At 46.9% G+C, this 14559-nt stretch overlaps 5 protein-coding genes across 7 annotated transcripts; 3 read left to right on the top strand and 2 right to left on the bottom strand.

The window, feature by feature from the left end:
- The first annotated feature begins 202 nt into the window (after positions 1-202).
- On the top strand, positions 203-1982 carry LOC136192103 (uncharacterized). The gene is made up of 10 exons (XM_065980614.1): positions 203-306; positions 352-426; positions 483-581; positions 637-693; positions 743-928; positions 979-1082; positions 1147-1243; positions 1293-1384; positions 1443-1591; positions 1646-1982. Exons 1-10 carry the CDS (start codon positions 217-219, stop codon positions 1687-1689), a joined length of 993 nt encoding a protein of 330 aa, XP_065836686.1. The 5' UTR covers positions 203-216; the 3' UTR covers positions 1690-1982.
- Positions 1707-4015, bottom strand: LOC136192102 (aromatic-L-amino-acid decarboxylase-like). Its single transcript, XM_065980613.1, has 14 exons — positions 3755-4015; positions 3591-3704; positions 3492-3543; positions 3364-3443; positions 3183-3317; positions 2990-3133; positions 2871-2937; positions 2727-2821; positions 2597-2664; positions 2459-2541; positions 2373-2392; positions 2227-2325; positions 2067-2168; positions 1707-2017 (listed from the first exon to the last, which is right to left on the bottom strand). Exons 1-14 carry the CDS (start codon positions 3953-3955, stop codon positions 1790-1792), a joined length of 1488 nt encoding a protein of 495 aa, XP_065836685.1. The 5' UTR covers positions 3956-4015; the 3' UTR covers positions 1707-1789.
- Positions 4016-4062: 47 nt separating this feature from the next.
- LOC136192101 (aromatic-L-amino-acid decarboxylase-like) lies at positions 4063-7176 on the bottom strand. 2 transcript variants are annotated; one of them, XM_065980611.1, is made up of 14 exons: positions 6154-7173; positions 5980-6093; positions 5874-5925; positions 5733-5818; positions 5541-5675; positions 5345-5488; positions 5234-5300; positions 5089-5183; positions 4967-5034; positions 4830-4912; positions 4759-4778; positions 4612-4710; positions 4452-4556; positions 4063-4391 (listed from the first exon to the last, which is right to left on the bottom strand). In XM_065980611.1, exons 1-14 carry the CDS (start codon positions 6352-6354, stop codon positions 4161-4163), a joined length of 1500 nt encoding a protein of 499 aa, XP_065836683.1. In that variant the 5' UTR covers positions 6355-7173; the 3' UTR covers positions 4063-4160. The 2 variants fall into 2 exon arrangements, with proteins under 2 accessions (XP_065836683.1, XP_065836684.1); XM_065980612.1 differs by having other exon boundaries at positions 4234-4391; positions 4447-4556; positions 6154-7176.
- On the top strand, positions 5991-10423 carry LOC136192100 (mucosa-associated lymphoid tissue lymphoma translocation protein 1-like). Its single transcript, XM_065980610.1, has 13 exons — positions 5991-6971; positions 7573-7914; positions 7973-8230; positions 8292-8324; positions 8380-8601; positions 8656-8697; positions 8757-9246; positions 9304-9431; positions 9488-9661; positions 9714-9886; positions 9939-9974; positions 10026-10106; positions 10159-10423. Exons 1-13 carry the CDS (start codon positions 6650-6652, stop codon positions 10288-10290), a joined length of 2433 nt encoding a protein of 810 aa, XP_065836682.1. The 5' UTR covers positions 5991-6649; the 3' UTR covers positions 10291-10423.
- Positions 10371-14518, top strand: LOC136192099 (3-hydroxy-3-methylglutaryl-coenzyme A reductase-like). Of its 2 annotated transcripts, none has more exons than XM_065980607.1 (20): positions 10371-10496; positions 10617-10804; positions 10867-10975; positions 11031-11118; positions 11181-11265; positions 11519-11624; positions 11686-11792; positions 11845-11964; positions 12021-12149; positions 12208-12612; positions 12668-12862; positions 12913-13071; positions 13121-13206; positions 13261-13332; positions 13388-13493; positions 13541-13711; positions 13770-13910; positions 13969-14127; positions 14180-14334; positions 14390-14518. In XM_065980607.1, exons 1-20 carry the CDS (start codon positions 10463-10465, stop codon positions 14430-14432), a joined length of 2658 nt encoding a protein of 885 aa, XP_065836679.1. In that variant the 5' UTR covers positions 10371-10462; the 3' UTR covers positions 14433-14518. The 2 variants fall into 2 exon arrangements, with proteins under 2 accessions (XP_065836679.1, XP_065836680.1); XM_065980608.1 differs by lacking the exon at positions 10371-10496 and adding an exon at positions 10521-10539.
- The last annotated feature ends 41 nt before the right edge of the window (positions 14519-14559 follow it).

Here is a 14559-nt window from a genome sequence, read left to right as displayed (position 1 = left end):
CTGGGGCCCGGTGAGCACACGAGCACTTCTTATATTTATCATCGGCACCAGGTACTTTTCTAAGCTGATCTCTGATGCAAATAGCGTAGCTGAAATAAGAGGTAGCACGGCTGAAAAAAATGATAAATTGCTGCCAAAAATAATTGTGAGCAAATTCAATTATTATTCATTGGCGCCTACATGTATTACCCGGATGCGATGTTTTCAAACGCAAGAATGGAAGACCTCTCCTTCCGTCCGCGCTCCGTACAGAACTACATCGCCTGGCACGAAGCCAAACATCGCTGCGTTTATCCTGAACATCATGTAGGGCTCGCCAAACAGCGGCTCTTGTCTCGAATACCCGTCTAGGCGGACACACGATCGCTCGACGAGCAGGAAAGAAACGACAGCGCGGAAAAGAAATCGCAAAAACCTCTTCGAAAGGCAAAAAACCTAATCACGACGGGCACGAGACGGCCATTTTAAATTTGTCCACGCAGGTAAAGCGAAGAAAAGGAAGAGACGTCGGAGAGGCAATGGAAACAAAAGAGAGCGAGGGAGACGGGAAGGTCGTGTCTCTGTCGCCTCACAAATCCCAAGTAATTTGAATACTTTTTTTCCATTGCACCCGTCGAATTTTGAGCGTGTCGTCAGATGACGTTGAAATTGAAAGCAAGAGGCGATCTTCTCTCAAAAAGACGGGGAAATCAGGTTGCAATAAATCAATTAATTTTAATTATATATTTTCAATGGGCTATAGTCTGACTTACCTGGTGGCTCATGGAAAGATGCTGTCACGCCTGCTGGCGCGCCGTTGCGTGAGACGTTCGCGCAGGGGCGCGAAGAGTCCGAAGACGGAGTGGCCGTTTTTTCAAGGCCCCTGAGTATATACACGGGAAAGTGCGTGGGATCTAGAGAGCAAGGACAGACAGCAATTGAGCAAAAGGTAGTTGCTGGGGCATTTCTGTCCGTTGGTAGCTTAAACTTTAATTGTAGGACGAGAATATGATGGCCCAGTCTCGTCGTCATTTTATGAATCTCGAACGAGCTCAGGTAAAACAAAGACAAGCAATGAAGAAAGAACAGAAGCAAATTGCTCAGTAAGTCGATTGCTACTTCAATTAATTAATTAAGAAACAAAAACCGCGATTTCCTGTACGTTAGATTGAAACGAGAAAGAGAAGAGGAAAGAGAAGCGCTAACGAAAGCGTACTTTTATCCAGACGACATTGACGATATGACGGGACTCCCCGTCAACGAGGTGCACAGTGCGGAATTATGTAATAGTGCTCTCTAACACGTACATATAGATACGCAAGTCAGAGAGAAGCGAGAGAAATCGCGTTTACGAAACGCTCAGAGACAGACAAGCGAGGCTTCAAAAGGCCAAAGATACCGAAAGGTGATAAGCTCACGGGTTTTTTTCACGACCTATTGGCATCCGGTACTGGTGTTAAAAGGTACGTTTTGGCTATGCGACAGACGTTGAAGGAAAAGATGGCCATGAAAAAGATTGAATTTCCACCTCTCTGTCCGTGCGGATCGACTGTTTGGGACACGAATCCTTTCACCTGTGCTAATAATTGCATCTTCTATAATAATCCCGATGGTGAGATATTTAGTGTGGAGTACTACTGCCTTGTCTGATCGATCGAACTTCTAGAATACGTAAGAGTCGTCTCTGGATTGCTGTCGTCGTGTCGCTAAACGATTAGCGCTACGAATAAGCGCTTCGGTTTTACTAGCACATACATGTACAATACACACACACAGGGGAAAAAAAACGGGTCCGTCAGGCTAGAAAAGGTCAATCAGATCCACTGATTTTGCTCGGTTCTTCTTCGTCTCCTGAAAGAACGTCTTTTGCTGTCTGGCTGATAAGTTGCCAAGAAAAGTCGATGTCTTTTTCTTCCGTTTGAGCCGAGCAAATTGCCACTCGAAGAACAGTTTTTCCTTCGAGCTCCGTAGAGACAAGGTGAAGTTTTCCCGAAGCGTTTAGTTGCTTCAACAGTTCTCTGTTTAGTTCGTCGTCACCCTAGAAAGAGAAAGGTGGGCCATTGCGGACCGCGGCTAAAATTGCCTACTTTTAGCTGAAAGCACACTAGCCCTAAATGCCTCTTAGCAACAATTTGGAAACGGTCGTCGTTGACAATGTAAGATTCAAACCTCTTCGCTAGCTCAACATGCTATCGAAAGGACACAACGTCTCACAATTGATTTAATTAAGGGATTGTGGAGACCAACTTTTCTAATGTGATTCTGAATGCCAGTGATTCCGAAGAGACGCAGTACAAACCACAACTTGAGAGAGCGGAATCGTCTTCCAAGAGGCACTTGCCAGTGCTACACAGGTATTTAGCCATATCCCACCCGTCTATCCACCTACGTACCATGTAGTCTATAACCAAGCCTTTATTTAAAAAAGAATTGATTTTTAAGTGAAGAAGCCTAAAGTACGACTTTTAATTAATCCGACCTGTTTCCGACGCTGCATTTTGCAGAAATGCTGGAGTAGCGGTTGGAGACATTGCAGTAATTAGGGCAGCTCTATTTTTCACCCTTGAAAACGCGGAGACATTTTTCCTTCCTACATAAGCTACGTACACATACTCACCACATACAAGAGCAGTCGAAATTAGTGAGAAACCACTTGTGAGCATTGAAATTGAATGAATCGGCAAACTATAGCTCGCGGAGCGCAATAACTAAATTGTAGTTTGCGAAAAATTGTTTGCCTACTGCACCTCAGCACCATTTGCAAAGTGTCTAAATTCCGGGCAGATTAATGCACTTCCAGCGTAGGCAGCATCAACGTGTAGCCATACATCATTTTCTTGGCCTAACAATGACCTAGCGTTTACGTGTACGTACGTATCTACCCAACTCACAAATAGGCCCAATTTCAGTGAGATTATCAAATGAGCAGAATGAAGTAGTTCCTAATGTCGCGCAAACCTACTCGTCAATCTCAGATCAATTAACTAAACCCGGGTAAAATACGATTTACAAAGCATGGGACAAATCCCGCTTTGATATCCTCCTCAATGGCCTGCTTCAAACTGTCTCCACGGAGAGAGAACTCGTCATCGGTGGGCAGGGTACGCGTTCTCACTCCGGCAAGCGAACCGCCTTTCTGAAAGGCAGAATGCACCTAAAAAAGTAGACAGTACAGTGGGAAATTTTAACTCTTTGCTACTAACGTGATCTGAGGCATAGGCTACGAGTTTGTCCATCGCTTGCTGTACGGAAAGACTGGGATTTTTCTCCTGGAGTTTTTTGACGCTTCTAGTTCGAGCGGCTAGCACACCCACCAGAAGCGTCTCACTCGCTGTTCCCTGTTACAAAGATAGTGTCTCTGACGTCTTATGTATTTCATAGAACCTGAATGACTCCTCCGCCGTGCTGTGGTTTTCCTGATGCATCACTTGTTAGGAAAGCTTCAGGAAGCCCAAGTGCCTTTCCTAGGAGCGTGCTATACGTCAACATATGGTAAGATTCGGGGCGGTTACCCAGCCAATCTAAGACAATGATTTCAAGTTCTGTACTTGCTGGTGAAGCGATCTAAAACAATTTCTTGGAAAAGATGATGAAAGATTGCATATGCTAACCCAGGAGAATCCAATGCATCCAATCGCTTGGCAGAGCATTTCTCCAAGCAGAGATGGGTAAGAAAAACCCGTAGGATAGTAAGCATGAAATTGAGGATGATGCCAATGGGTTATCTGCACAGGAGTCACGTGCCGGTGGATCATGAGACCATGTCTTTTCTTACGCCTGGCATAATAGTACGCTCGATGTCTTTGACAAGGTCGTCCCACTGCTCTGGCTGCTCGGGAGCAGCGCGGGGCAACAAATCTCGAAGATAACCGGGATTGACGTTCGCCAGAGGTGGACGATCTCGTATAGAGTCATGATAGTCAGCGATTGCGTCTATCATCTCTTTTCCTCGCCGCCGAAACTCGTCGCTATCCATCAATACGAAGAGACACTTGCGTTTGACTTTCACCGTTTACTTTCACGTGACGACACTGACGACAGGACAGATCCCCCCAGCATGACGTCACTAGAAGCATCATCAGATAAAATTTAGGGGTCTAAAGCTCGAATAACAAATAAGAATAACAAACGCACACGTACAGAGTAAGCCATGATTACAGACTGAGTACTTGAAAGAATGTCTACTGATGTTGTTTGCTCAGTCCTTCGTCTTCTTTTTTCTTTCTTGAAAGAATGGCTGTTGTTGTCTGGCTGATCACTTGCCACGAAAAGTCGACGTCTTTTTCTTCTGTTTGAGCTGAGCAAATCACGAATCGAAGAACGGCTTTTCCTTCGAGTTCTGTGGAGACGAGGTGAAGTTTTCCCGAAGCGTTGAGCTGTTTCAGCAATTTTCTGTTCAGCTCGTCGTCGCCCTAGGAAAAACAGCGGCCTGTAATTGAGCATTCAGGCTCTGTCGCTTAAATGTACTGTACTGCTTTTAGCTGAAAACACACGAGTCCTAAATGTCTCTTGCCAACAATTCGGAAACGATTGTCATTTTTCATGTAAGATTCAAACCGTTTTGCAAGCTCAATGTGCTATTTAGTACGGCAACTCAGAGAGTTAGTCAAAGAGCATCTATCGTGATCCAACTTTTCTGATGTGATTCTGAATGCCAGTGATTCCGAAGAGACGCAGTACAAACCACAGCTTGAGCGAGCGGAATCGTCTTCCAAGAGGAATTTCCCAATGCTACACAGTTATTTAGCCAAACAGCCACGCACACACACATACACGTACCATGTAATCGGTAACCAAGCCTTCAGAAAAAAAATTAATTAAAAGTGATGTGCGGATAAAATTGATCTAACCTGTTTCTGACGCCGCATTTCTCAGAAATGCAGGAGTAGTGATGGGAGACATTGCAGTAATTAGAGGAGCTCTGTTTTTCACCCTTTACAACAGAAAGAGATACCGTAGTCTTACCGACTGCCTAGGAAATACTCACCACATACAAGAGCAGTCGAAATTAGTGAGAAACCACTTGTGAGCATTGAAATTGAATGAATCTGCAAACTAATAGTCGGAGTGGTTTAACTAAATTGTAGTTCTTGAAAATCATTTGCTGACCTCAATACCATTTCCAAAGTGTCTAAATTCCGGGCAGATCAATGCACCTCCAGCATACGCCGCATCAATGTGTAGCCATACATCATTCTCTTGGCCTAACAATGGCCTAGCTCATAGATGTACATGCGTATTCATTGCAACTCACAAATAGGCCCAATTTCGGGGAGATTATCAAATGAGCAGAATGACGTAGTTCCCAATGTTGCACACACCTATTCGTCAATCTCAGATCAATCGGGTATAAAATACGACCTACAAAGCATGGGACAAATCCCGCTTTGATGTCCTCCTCGATGGCCTGCTTCAAACTGTCTCCACGGAGAGAGAACTCGTCATCTGTGGGCAGGGTACGCGTTCTCACTCCCGCAAGCAAGCCGCCTTTCTGAAAGGCAGAGTGTACCTAAAAAAGTAGACTAGAGTAGGAGAGCGTTTTTAAACTCTTTTCTACTAACGTGATCTGAGGCATAGGCTATGAGTTTGTCCATCGCTTGCTGTACGGAAAGACTAGGATCTTTCTCCTGGAGTTTTTTTACGCTTCTAGTTCGAGCGGCTAGCACACCCACCAGAAGCGCCTCGCTCGCTGATCCCTGTTAGAAAAACGCCACAGTATCACACTCGCTATGTCTGATACTTTATTAGAGAACCTGAATAACTCCTCCGCCGCACTGTGGTTTTCCCGATGCATCCGATTCGTTTGTTAGAAATGCTTCAGGAAGCCCCAGCGCCTTTCCTAGAAGCATGCCCTACCTCTTCTGTGTACTACAAGATCCGGATCGCTTAGTTACCGAGCCAATCTAAGACAATCGTTTCGAGTTCAGTGCATGCCGGTGAAGCGATCTAAGTTTACATGAGTCATTTGCTTATCTTAGATACAAAAATTTGTATGCTCACCCAAGAGAATCCGACGCACCCGATTGCATCGCAGAGCATTTCTCCAAGCAGAGACGGATAAGAAAAGCCCGCAGGATAATAGGCATGAAATTGAGGATGATGCCAATGGGTGACCTAAATGACACCGTGCGCGAATCGCTGATATGTTTTCATAGACACCGTTTCGTTTCTCACTCCTGGCATAATGGCGCGCTCGATGTCTTTGAAAACGTCGTCCCACTGCTCTGGCTGCTCGGGAGCCACACGAGGCAACAGCTCTTGGAGATAGCCAGGAGTGACATCCGCCAGAGGTCGCCGATCTCGTATAGAGTCGTGATAGTCCGCGATAGCGTCTATCATCTCCTTGCCTCGCCGTCGAAACTCGTCGCTATCCATTGGGTTCGTGACTCTGGTCGGTGCGGATCTTCATACGTCACACAGGTCATGTGTAATCACTTGCATTTCTTATTATTGGTTTTGTAGAATCTATGTCAGCACTGTATGCATCCGACTCTGACCGGATATCTCCCGACCGTACACCTCCAGGAGGGACTTACCCGTGACGTCACCTGTTTCAGACTGCCCGTGTTTTCGCTTTCCGCTCCACCGCACTGCGCTGTCCGTTCGTTCCCCGTCATTTTCTCCAACGCGATTCACGCGCACGCATTCGACGTTTTCCTCTCGTCTCGCAATGTCGTCAACGTCGACCGAAAACCGTCCCAGACTCATTCGCGATCTCCCTTTCCACACGCTCAACAAACTCTCGGCAATTCTCGACGTAATGAGCGCAAACGGAAAGCCGGGATGGGAGACGCTCATCAGCAAAATGCCGGACGGCACCTACAACTCGACCCAAGTCGGCACTTTCCGTCTCGCGTCGATGCGCCTCGGCGGGAGCCCCGCTTACGAAGTTCTCACCGACATGGGCTTTCGCGGGCGAACCGTCGAACAGCTCGTCTCCTATCTCGAACGAATCGAATGCGAAGAGGGTCTTTTCCTTGTGAAGCCTCAAGGTGGGGGGAGGGGAGGAAACGCTCTTCGAAAAGGGTCTACGAAAAGAGTCTAAATGCCTTTTTCACGTCGATCTGGCGTCGATCTGGGTCTTTTGGGGTGTAATAGTGGGAGAGATAGACGCCAAGGGCTTGATTTAGAACGTTCGTTGTTTTTTTCTCCGCGAGGGCGTGACCTCACGAACCCTTGGTGACCTTGTCCGCTGACCTTTATTCCTCGAGGAATCTTATCGTTTGTTTATGTTAACATCTTGTCGAGGGTCGGTCGAGGTTTATTTGAACATAACCGTTTTTTTTGTCGTCAATCTAAATTCTTGAACCCCCGAGGAAGTCTGGGGAAAGCGCGTCCTCCCCCGAATTTTTTCCTGATTACGTAATCGCGGAATTCTACTAGTGTTTGTCACGTGACCCAAACGTTTTTCCTGCTAGTGCATCCGGTACAAAATATTGCTGACCACTCCCCAAACATTCCGCCACGTTTCAGTTATTAATACACTGAAACCAGGGGATATTGGGTATCATAGTCTTAATTTCTCTAAAAACAAAGCGACTTGAACAGCAAAACAGATAGGACGCAAACAAGCATTCACATCTATAATTTTAGAGGGTCCAATGATAATCAAGCATCCGAGCATTACGAGTAGCATTGGACCGGAGGACAGCGAAATTCAGCTGGAATGCCAAGCGACAGGCTTGCCTTTTCCCCAATACAAGTGGTTCAAAGGCAAGGAACCGGTTACCGAAATAACCGGCGAAGTCGAAGGCGTCAAGGAACGACGATTGACGTTCAAGAAAGCGAAACCCCATCACAACGGCCAGTACTGCTGTCGAGCAATGAACAAGCACTCGCACGCCTTTTCGAACTGGGTCGAAGTTCGAGTGTCGTCAAAGCCGCCAACCTTGCAGGAGCAAGATCCGACTCCGACCGTCGTCTCAGAGCAGTCAAGTAGAGAGAATCACAGTGACAACAAACGTCAATTTTAAAAAAGTATAACTTTTATTAGATGTTGGAGGTCCGATAATTACCGTTCATCCGCGATCGACGTCGATTCCGGCGGGCGGCGATTATTTGCTGACTTGCGCCGCACACGGTCAAGAGCCCATATCGTATCAGTGGTACAAGAACGGTCGAGAAATCGTCAGCAGACAGGGAATGGAATTTCTTCTGAGTCCCGTTCAGCAGTTGCACTCCGGCAATTATTTCTGCAAGGTCTCCAACAGTTTCGGCACGACACTTTCTAACCAAGCCATCGTTCAAGTCGGTAAGGATTATAAATGTTTCACTTTATATATGTAGTAGAGTAAATTATGGCTTATCTCTAGTGAACTCCGCACCAGGCCTGGGGGCCCAGCAAGGTGAGGCTACTAGCATTTTGTCAAAAATACTTTGCACCTGTGACGGCGTTTCTAGAGTCTTTCAAGATTTCCGAGAGGTATCTCGGTCGCAAAGTGACAATGCGCTGCTCCTCCTCCGTCCCGTCTCCCGCGCTCTGGTTCAAGAACGAGGACATGCTTCCCGATCCCCGTTCGAAAGAGTTCACATTGCAAGTCAAACGCGAAGACTTCGGCACGTACTCGTGCAAGTTCATCGAAGGCTCGAGTCTCGTGCCTCAGCCGCTGTTCGTAGATATCGGTGAGAGTCTAAGTATTTGAAATTATTTTCAAATTTCTTTATCGATCTCTGTAGTTCCGCCGTTGGCTCCCGACGTAGACGTCGCGCCTCCCGAAGGTACGCAACGGTTGATTCTTCTTCAGTTTTTTTCTCCCCCCTATCCGAATTCCGCGTAGAAATCCAATTTGGAAAATGCCGCGGAAAGGTGGCACTGCTCATCGGCAATCAGCGATACCAGGCGGCCGAATTGACGCGACTTCGTCAACCGCACAACGACGTCGCGTCGCTCGCCGGCGAACTCACGTCGCTCGGCTTCCAGTGCGTCACTCTCATCGACGCGTCGAAGGACGAAATGGAGCAGGCGTTCTTGTTTCTAAAGCGTCTTCTCGTTCGCGGCGTCTACGCGCTCTTCTACTTCGCCGGTCACGGCTTCGAGGAGAACGGGGAGAATTATCTCGTGCCCGTCGACGCGCACGAGGGATTCTCGCTTCAGGAGTGCGTCAAGGCGCAGTCGGTCTTGAAAATGATGCAGGATCGCGATACGACGTTGAATTTCTTGATTCTCGACATGTGTCGAAAGCCGCGTGAGGATCAGAGTGAGATGGGAGAGCCCAGGATGCGGGAGAGCTTGCAGAACAACGCAAACACGATCATATCTTACGCTTGGCAAGTTTTTGTTCTCGTTTTCTTTTGTCTTGTTTGTGAATGTGATCACTCCTGCAGTAATCCCCAGTACGAGGCGTACGAAAGCAAGCGTTATGCGGAGGACAACGGAATCTTTATGACTTATTTCCTTCAGCACGTTGGAAAACTGAAGCGAATTGAAGAGATACTGATGGACGTGAACACAGGTATAGTATAGGAACTGCGTAGCATTGTCCTTTAGCTAAAAAATGAATTGCACTAGCTGTCAACGCTGCTAGACCCGAGACGATTCCTGAGGAGAAATGGCAGAAACCTTCGTACGTGAGCAGTCTAGCGAAACCTGTGTCTCTTCACGACGAAGTCGTGCCGGACGACGGCAGTTTTGGCTCGGACAACGATTTCACCGCTGCGCTGACTTATTGGACTCTTGCTCACAGTACGATCCCCGTGAAAAGATATATTAATTATTAATTTGGGCTTTCTTTTAGTCATTCCTGATCCGATCAACGTCGAAGGAGAATTCCAAAAGGATCAAATGAAAATCTCTCTCACGTTCAATGCAGAATTCTCCAACGTCTTGCTCATACACGTTAACGCATCCTATCCCTCGTCAGTCAGTGATCTGGATGTGTCCATAGTGGCATATGGGCCTAATCAAAAGGTGCAGTGAAAGAATGAACACGTTATTTCCTCATACAAGATGATGATTTTAGTACATCGTCACTGATGTCAAAAATCAAGGAGGATACGTTAGTTGAAGAAACCGTATTGCTTCACTATAGCGATTTATCGAAATTTAGGATTCTCGTGCCGTGTCTGGTTCGAAGGCTCTGGGCAAGCCTCTGTGGCTCTTCCGGATGGAAAAATTACAGCGCGTCAGGGTATTTTCATCAAAGTCATAATTGATTTGTAGACAGGCTTGCTTACTTTTAGGGAGTGGTCACTTTTGCTCTTGGTCTGTCTTACAATGTGAGCGGAGTCCAACGACAGTTTGGAATGATTGAGACGAAAATTGAGCCACCACTCATTGCCAAATTGTACAAGTATTTCAAGGATAGGCAATAGATTGTCGTTTCTTTAAGAACTGGTCACCCCCTTAGTTTTTTCATAGGAGACACACTTACAGTAGAAACCAAAAGACCACGCCTCGGTCCTATAAATAGGTCCATGACCCAACAGTATAAAACGACGCAATCATTTCGAAGATTCACTCCAGTCTCCATCCCGCGCTTGTGAAATGGATTCAGCGTTCCGCGGACGTCCAACGGAAGGTGCGAGCGTTTTCCCTATCCTCCTCCGGGGATCGTCTATCGCGTACGTCCCCCTCGCGTCTCCAACGTCTCCATCTCCCACAAAGGCGCGCTTCGAAAACGTGGTCATGTCTCTTTCAGCGCCAATCGCCGAGCGATTTCGATCGATCTTTCGTCATCACGGTCACTTCTGCGCGTCCCATCCTTGGGAAGTCATTCTCGTCACGTTTACGCTCACCGCCTTCGTGCTCTCCATGGGATTCGTTCTGCCGCAGAGTCGCGTCGCCTGCAGCCAACTCGTCGCCTGTCAGACGGGCGCGACCGAAGAGGTGAGCGCGCGCGACGAACGCCTCATTTTCGAGCCGAATATATTCGTCCAATCCCTCCCCAGGTTCAAAGTTCCGACGTGATTATCATGAGTTTGACTCATTGTCTCGCCGTTCTTTACATCTACATGCAATTCACGAGTCTACGCGATCTCGGATCGTCGTATCTTTTAGGCGAGTTCGAAATCCGGCAACGCGATTGTATTGTATTGTATTTTGTATTTTTCAGGAATCGCCGGCGTTTTCACGATTTTTTCGAGTTTTGTTTTTTCCGCCGGCGTCGTCGCATTTCTTGGCAAAGAATTGACCGGTCTCAAGTAAGAAAAGCCCCACCTCCTCCCCTCGATCTCCCACTCAAAATATTTTTTTTTGCCTTCAGTCAAGCGTTGCCGTTCTTTTTGCTTCTTATCGATCTATCTAAGGCGGGTGCTCTGGCCAAGTTTGGACTCTGTTCGACTAATACGGTACGATAAAGGGAGGCATTTTTTCCGACTGCACGCGTTTTGGTCGTGACGAGGGCGTGACGCGTGCGATGGGGCTACCATCACCTGATGGGGACGACGGGATATCTGATTAGGGGATAAGGGGAAGGCATCCAAAATAAATAGTTGTGTTTTTGAGATCATACATACGTATGCAATGTGTTTGGATTCCAAAAAAAGACACGTTGCGTCGTATTGAAAAATCAATAATTAAGTTTTCATCGCGTTTTCTTAGGACGATTTGAGAAAGAATATAGCGCACGGCATATCGATGCTCGGACCCAACATGACGATCGACACGTTGGTCAAGATACTGGTCATATGTGTCGGAACGCTGACAGGTTAAATATGTAGACGAGGAAACGTGAAAGAGGATCGATTGACCGCGGTTTCCGCTTCTAGGTATTTCTTGGCTTTCAAATGCCTGTTGTTTTGGTGCCTTGTCCATTTTTGTCAACTATATCGTATTCATGTCGTTCTATCCGGCCGCTTTGGCTCTATTTCTCGAGGTACGATTCTTCCGCTATTGCGACTATTATTATCATTGGAGGTGACATCTAGATGTCGCACAACGAGCAAGCGGGACGGCCCGCGTGGCAGATCGAACTCGCCAGCGTGTTGACTGATATAGAAAACGAAGACAAAAACAATCCAGTATCGCAGAACATCAAGCTGATAATGGTACCAAAGCAGAGAGATAGTGGTGACAGACGCCAATAAGCATCGCGTATGTTTAGAGTGTCGGCTTGGCTGGAGTTCACATTTACAGCTGGAAGGGATTTGGCACTGGTTTGGGCGAGACGACGGCATCGTTTCACAGTAATTATGGCGTTTGGTCGGAATTCATTGGAATTGGACCAGACAAGGTGAAAAATAGTCAAGGAAGAGAAATCGCTCTCTCAACGAGACACAATTTATTTCTAGTATCTCGCCATCTGCCTCTTCTTTCTTTTAACGGCGAAATTTCTCTTCTGGGACTCGAAGCATCACACGAAACCATCCGTAACGTTTCAAGACGACGCTCTAACCGACGTCGATCAAGAGACAGTTGCCCAAGTGCAAGCAAGCGGACTAAAAGCGCGCAAACCGGACGGAAATCTCGTCTTTTCGCGACTCGACTTCTCCGAAGTGAGCCGAAAATCGTCGCTCTCCAGCATCCCCGAGAACGAGCCGGTGCCGTCGACGCCCGACGGCAGCAAGTCGACGTTTCTCATCGGTGTATCAGAGTCGGAAAGCGACGCGGAAGAAGAGCGCGCCTCCGAGACGGAGACGGCGGTTCCGTCGGAGCCGAGACCCGTGGAGAAATGTCTCGAAATATTTGAGACAGCTGTAAGAATTTCGAATTTTTTTCTCCTCCTCTTCTTAGCAATGTTCTCTTTTTTAGGGGGGAGTGGGCAAGTTGACGAATGCGGAAATAGTTCAGCTCATCGACAAGAAGCACCTCCAGCCGTATAACCTCGAACGAGACTTGGGAAATCCTGAGAGAGGCGTTGCCGTTAGACGAATGATAACGAGACCGAAATTGGACAATGGTTCGTCCATAGACGGCATTCCTTATGCTGGCTATGACTACTCTTTGGTAAAGAGGGAGTCAGTCACTTTTTTTCCTTGATTTCATTTATTGTTCAGGTTATGGGAGCGTGTTGCGAAAATGTTATTGGATACATGCCCGTTCCCCTTGGCGTTGCCGGACCTCTTCGGCTCGACGGAAAGGATTTCATGATTCCTATGGCTACGACCGAAGGATGTCTCGTTGCAAGCACAAATAGGGGCTGTAGTGCACTGAGAGTAAGGAGATTTTTTCTTTTGCTTTCATATTTTCACGTGTTTTCTTTAGAGAGCTGGCGGCGTCACTAGCAGTGTCGTTAATGATGGAATGACCCGAGCTCCAGTCGTTCGTTTTCCATCAGCAAAACTAGCTTCGTATGTGGCACCAATGCATATAAGATAAACTGAATGATAGTATTCTTTGGTAAGGGAGGTAAAGCGTTGGCTTCAAAAGCCAGAAAACTTTGCTCAAGTCAAATCCGATTTTGATAGCACAAGCAGGTACCTCCGAGAGATAAGGAAGTTGTCCTGTCTCATTGCAGTATGCATCGTCTAGGTTTGCTCGCTTACAAAGCATCAGCACGGCAATAGGAGGACGTCTTCTTTTCATTCGTTTCAAAGCAGTAACAGGCGATGCAATGGGAATGAATATGGTCTCAAAGGCAAGTTCTATTCACAATCTCCTTCTCTTTGTGAGATTCCATTCTAGGGAGCGGAAAAAGCACTGGCGGAAATCCAGAAGATCTTTCCCGATATGGAGATCGTTAGCCTGAGCGGAAATTTTTGCACGGACAAAAAGCCGTCCGCTGTCAATTGGATTGAGGGTCGCGGAAAATCGGTTGTGTGCGAAGCGATTATACCTTCAAATATAGTTACGCAGGTAAAGCATCCATTAAAAAAAAATGCGCTTTTGTTTTTATTGTGCATCGTTTTCTTAGGTTCTAAAGACGTCTGTTCCCGCTTTGGTGGAGCTGAGCTGTTGCAAGAACCTGATTGGCTCTTCCATGGCGGGCTCGATAGGAGGCTTCAATGCGCATGCGGCCAACATTGTCGCAGCGATTTTCATAGCTGCTGGACAGGTAAAACGGAAGGCGTTTGTCGCAACCTCCATTTCACGCGTTATTTCTTCGTTGAAAGGATCCGGCTCAAGTGGTGTGTAGTTCCAACTGTATGACTCTCGTCGAACCGTGGGGCCCCCGGAACGAAGACCTTTATATGACGTGCACGATGCCTTCGATAGAAGTGGGCACAGTCGGTGGTGGGACTCTTCTTCCGGGTCAACGATCCTGTCTCGAGGTTATCAGAGCGCTGTTTATTATAATTTCACGTATCTTATTTGCCATTTTAGATGTTAGGCGTCTATGGACCGAATGCTGATAGTCCTGGTGAGAATGCCGCTTCGTTGGCTCGAGTGGTGTGCGGAGCCGTGCTAGCTGGTGAATTGTCGTTGATGTCAGCACTCGCTGCTGGACATCTAGTCAAGAGTCATCTCAAGCACAATAGGTGACGTTCTTTGTGTATAGACGTTGATGGCAATGATGTTTTGGTCGTTTTTTAGGTCCTCGTCGGCACTGATTGCTGGCATGAAGAACACTAACTAAAATATTCTGTTTGTTGTATTATTATTATAATTATTTGTATTGCTGATTTGACCAGTGCTAAATATTATTTCCCTCGCTTTCCTTTCTTCCTTCTGAGACCTGAATTAATCCCGCAATAGTTTGAATT

Source organism: Oscarella lobularis, chromosome 10, assembly GCF_947507565.1.
Source record: "Oscarella lobularis chromosome 10, ooOscLobu1.1, whole genome shotgun sequence".
NCBI lineage: Eukaryota > Metazoa > Porifera > Homoscleromorpha > Homosclerophorida > Oscarellidae > Oscarella > Oscarella lobularis.
The sequence above is the reverse complement of the archived record's forward strand: the minus strand, read 5'-3'. Positions and strand labels throughout refer to the sequence as shown.

What these genes read in the sequence shown, in the direction of transcription:
- LOC136192101 (XM_065980611.1), bottom strand. Translation starts at nt 6,354, where the DNA reads ATGGATAGCGACGAGTTTCGACGGCGAGGCAAGGAGATGATAGACGCT. An exon ending in GATTGTCTTAGATTGGCTCG is followed by an intron (nt 5,819 to 5,873) that starts GTAACTAAGCGA and finishes GCATGCTTCTAG; the next exon opens with GAAAGGCGCTGGGGCTTCCT. An exon ending in TGTGTTTTCAGCTAAAAGCA is followed by an intron (nt 4,392 to 4,451) that starts GTACAGTACATT and finishes TGTTTTTCCTAG; the next exon opens with GGCGACGACGAGCTGAACAG.
- LOC136192102 (XM_065980613.1), bottom strand. Translation starts at nt 3,955, where the DNA reads ATGGATAGCGACGAGTTTCGGCGGCGAGGAAAAGAGATGATAGACGCA. An exon ending in AAATGCAGCGTCGGAAACAG is followed by an intron (nt 2,393 to 2,458) that starts GTCGGATTAATT and finishes TTTTAAATAAAG; the next exon opens with GCTTGGTTATAGACTACATG. An exon ending in GCTTGGTTATAGACTACATG is followed by an intron (nt 2,326 to 2,372) that starts GTACGTAGGTGG and finishes ATACCTGTGTAG; the next exon opens with CACTGGCAAGTGCCTCTTGG.
- LOC136192099 (XM_065980607.1), top strand. Translation starts at nt 10,463, where the DNA reads ATGGATTCAGCGTTCCGCGGACGTCCAACGGAAG. An exon ending in AGAACATCAAGCTGATAATG is followed by an intron (nt 11,965 to 12,020) that starts GTACCAAAGCAG and finishes GCGTATGTTTAG; the next exon opens with AGTGTCGGCTTGGCTGGAGT. An exon ending in GTCAACGATCCTGTCTCGAG is followed by an intron (nt 14,128 to 14,179) that starts GTTATCAGAGCG and finishes TTGCCATTTTAG; the next exon opens with ATGTTAGGCGTCTATGGACC.
- LOC136192100 (XM_065980610.1), top strand. Translation starts at nt 6,650, where the DNA reads ATGTCGTCAACGTCGACCGAAAACCGTCCCAGACTCATTCGCGATCTC. An exon ending in AGACGTCGCGCCTCCCGAAG is followed by an intron (nt 8,698 to 8,756) that starts GTACGCAACGGT and finishes AATTCCGCGTAG; the next exon opens with AAATCCAATTTGGAAAATGC. An exon ending in ACTGATGGACGTGAACACAG is followed by an intron (nt 9,432 to 9,487) that starts GTATAGTATAGG and finishes GAATTGCACTAG; the next exon opens with CTGTCAACGCTGCTAGACCC.
- LOC136192103 (XM_065980614.1), top strand. Translation starts at nt 217, where the DNA reads ATGGAAGACCTCTCCTTCCGTCCGCGCTCCGTACAGAACTACATCGCC. An exon ending in TGTCGCCTCACAAATCCCAA is followed by an intron (nt 582 to 636) that starts GTAATTTGAATA and finishes GCGTGTCGTCAG; the next exon opens with ATGACGTTGAAATTGAAAGC. An exon ending in AGACAGCAATTGAGCAAAAG is followed by an intron (nt 929 to 978) that starts GTAGTTGCTGGG and finishes CTTTAATTGTAG; the next exon opens with GACGAGAATATGATGGCCCA.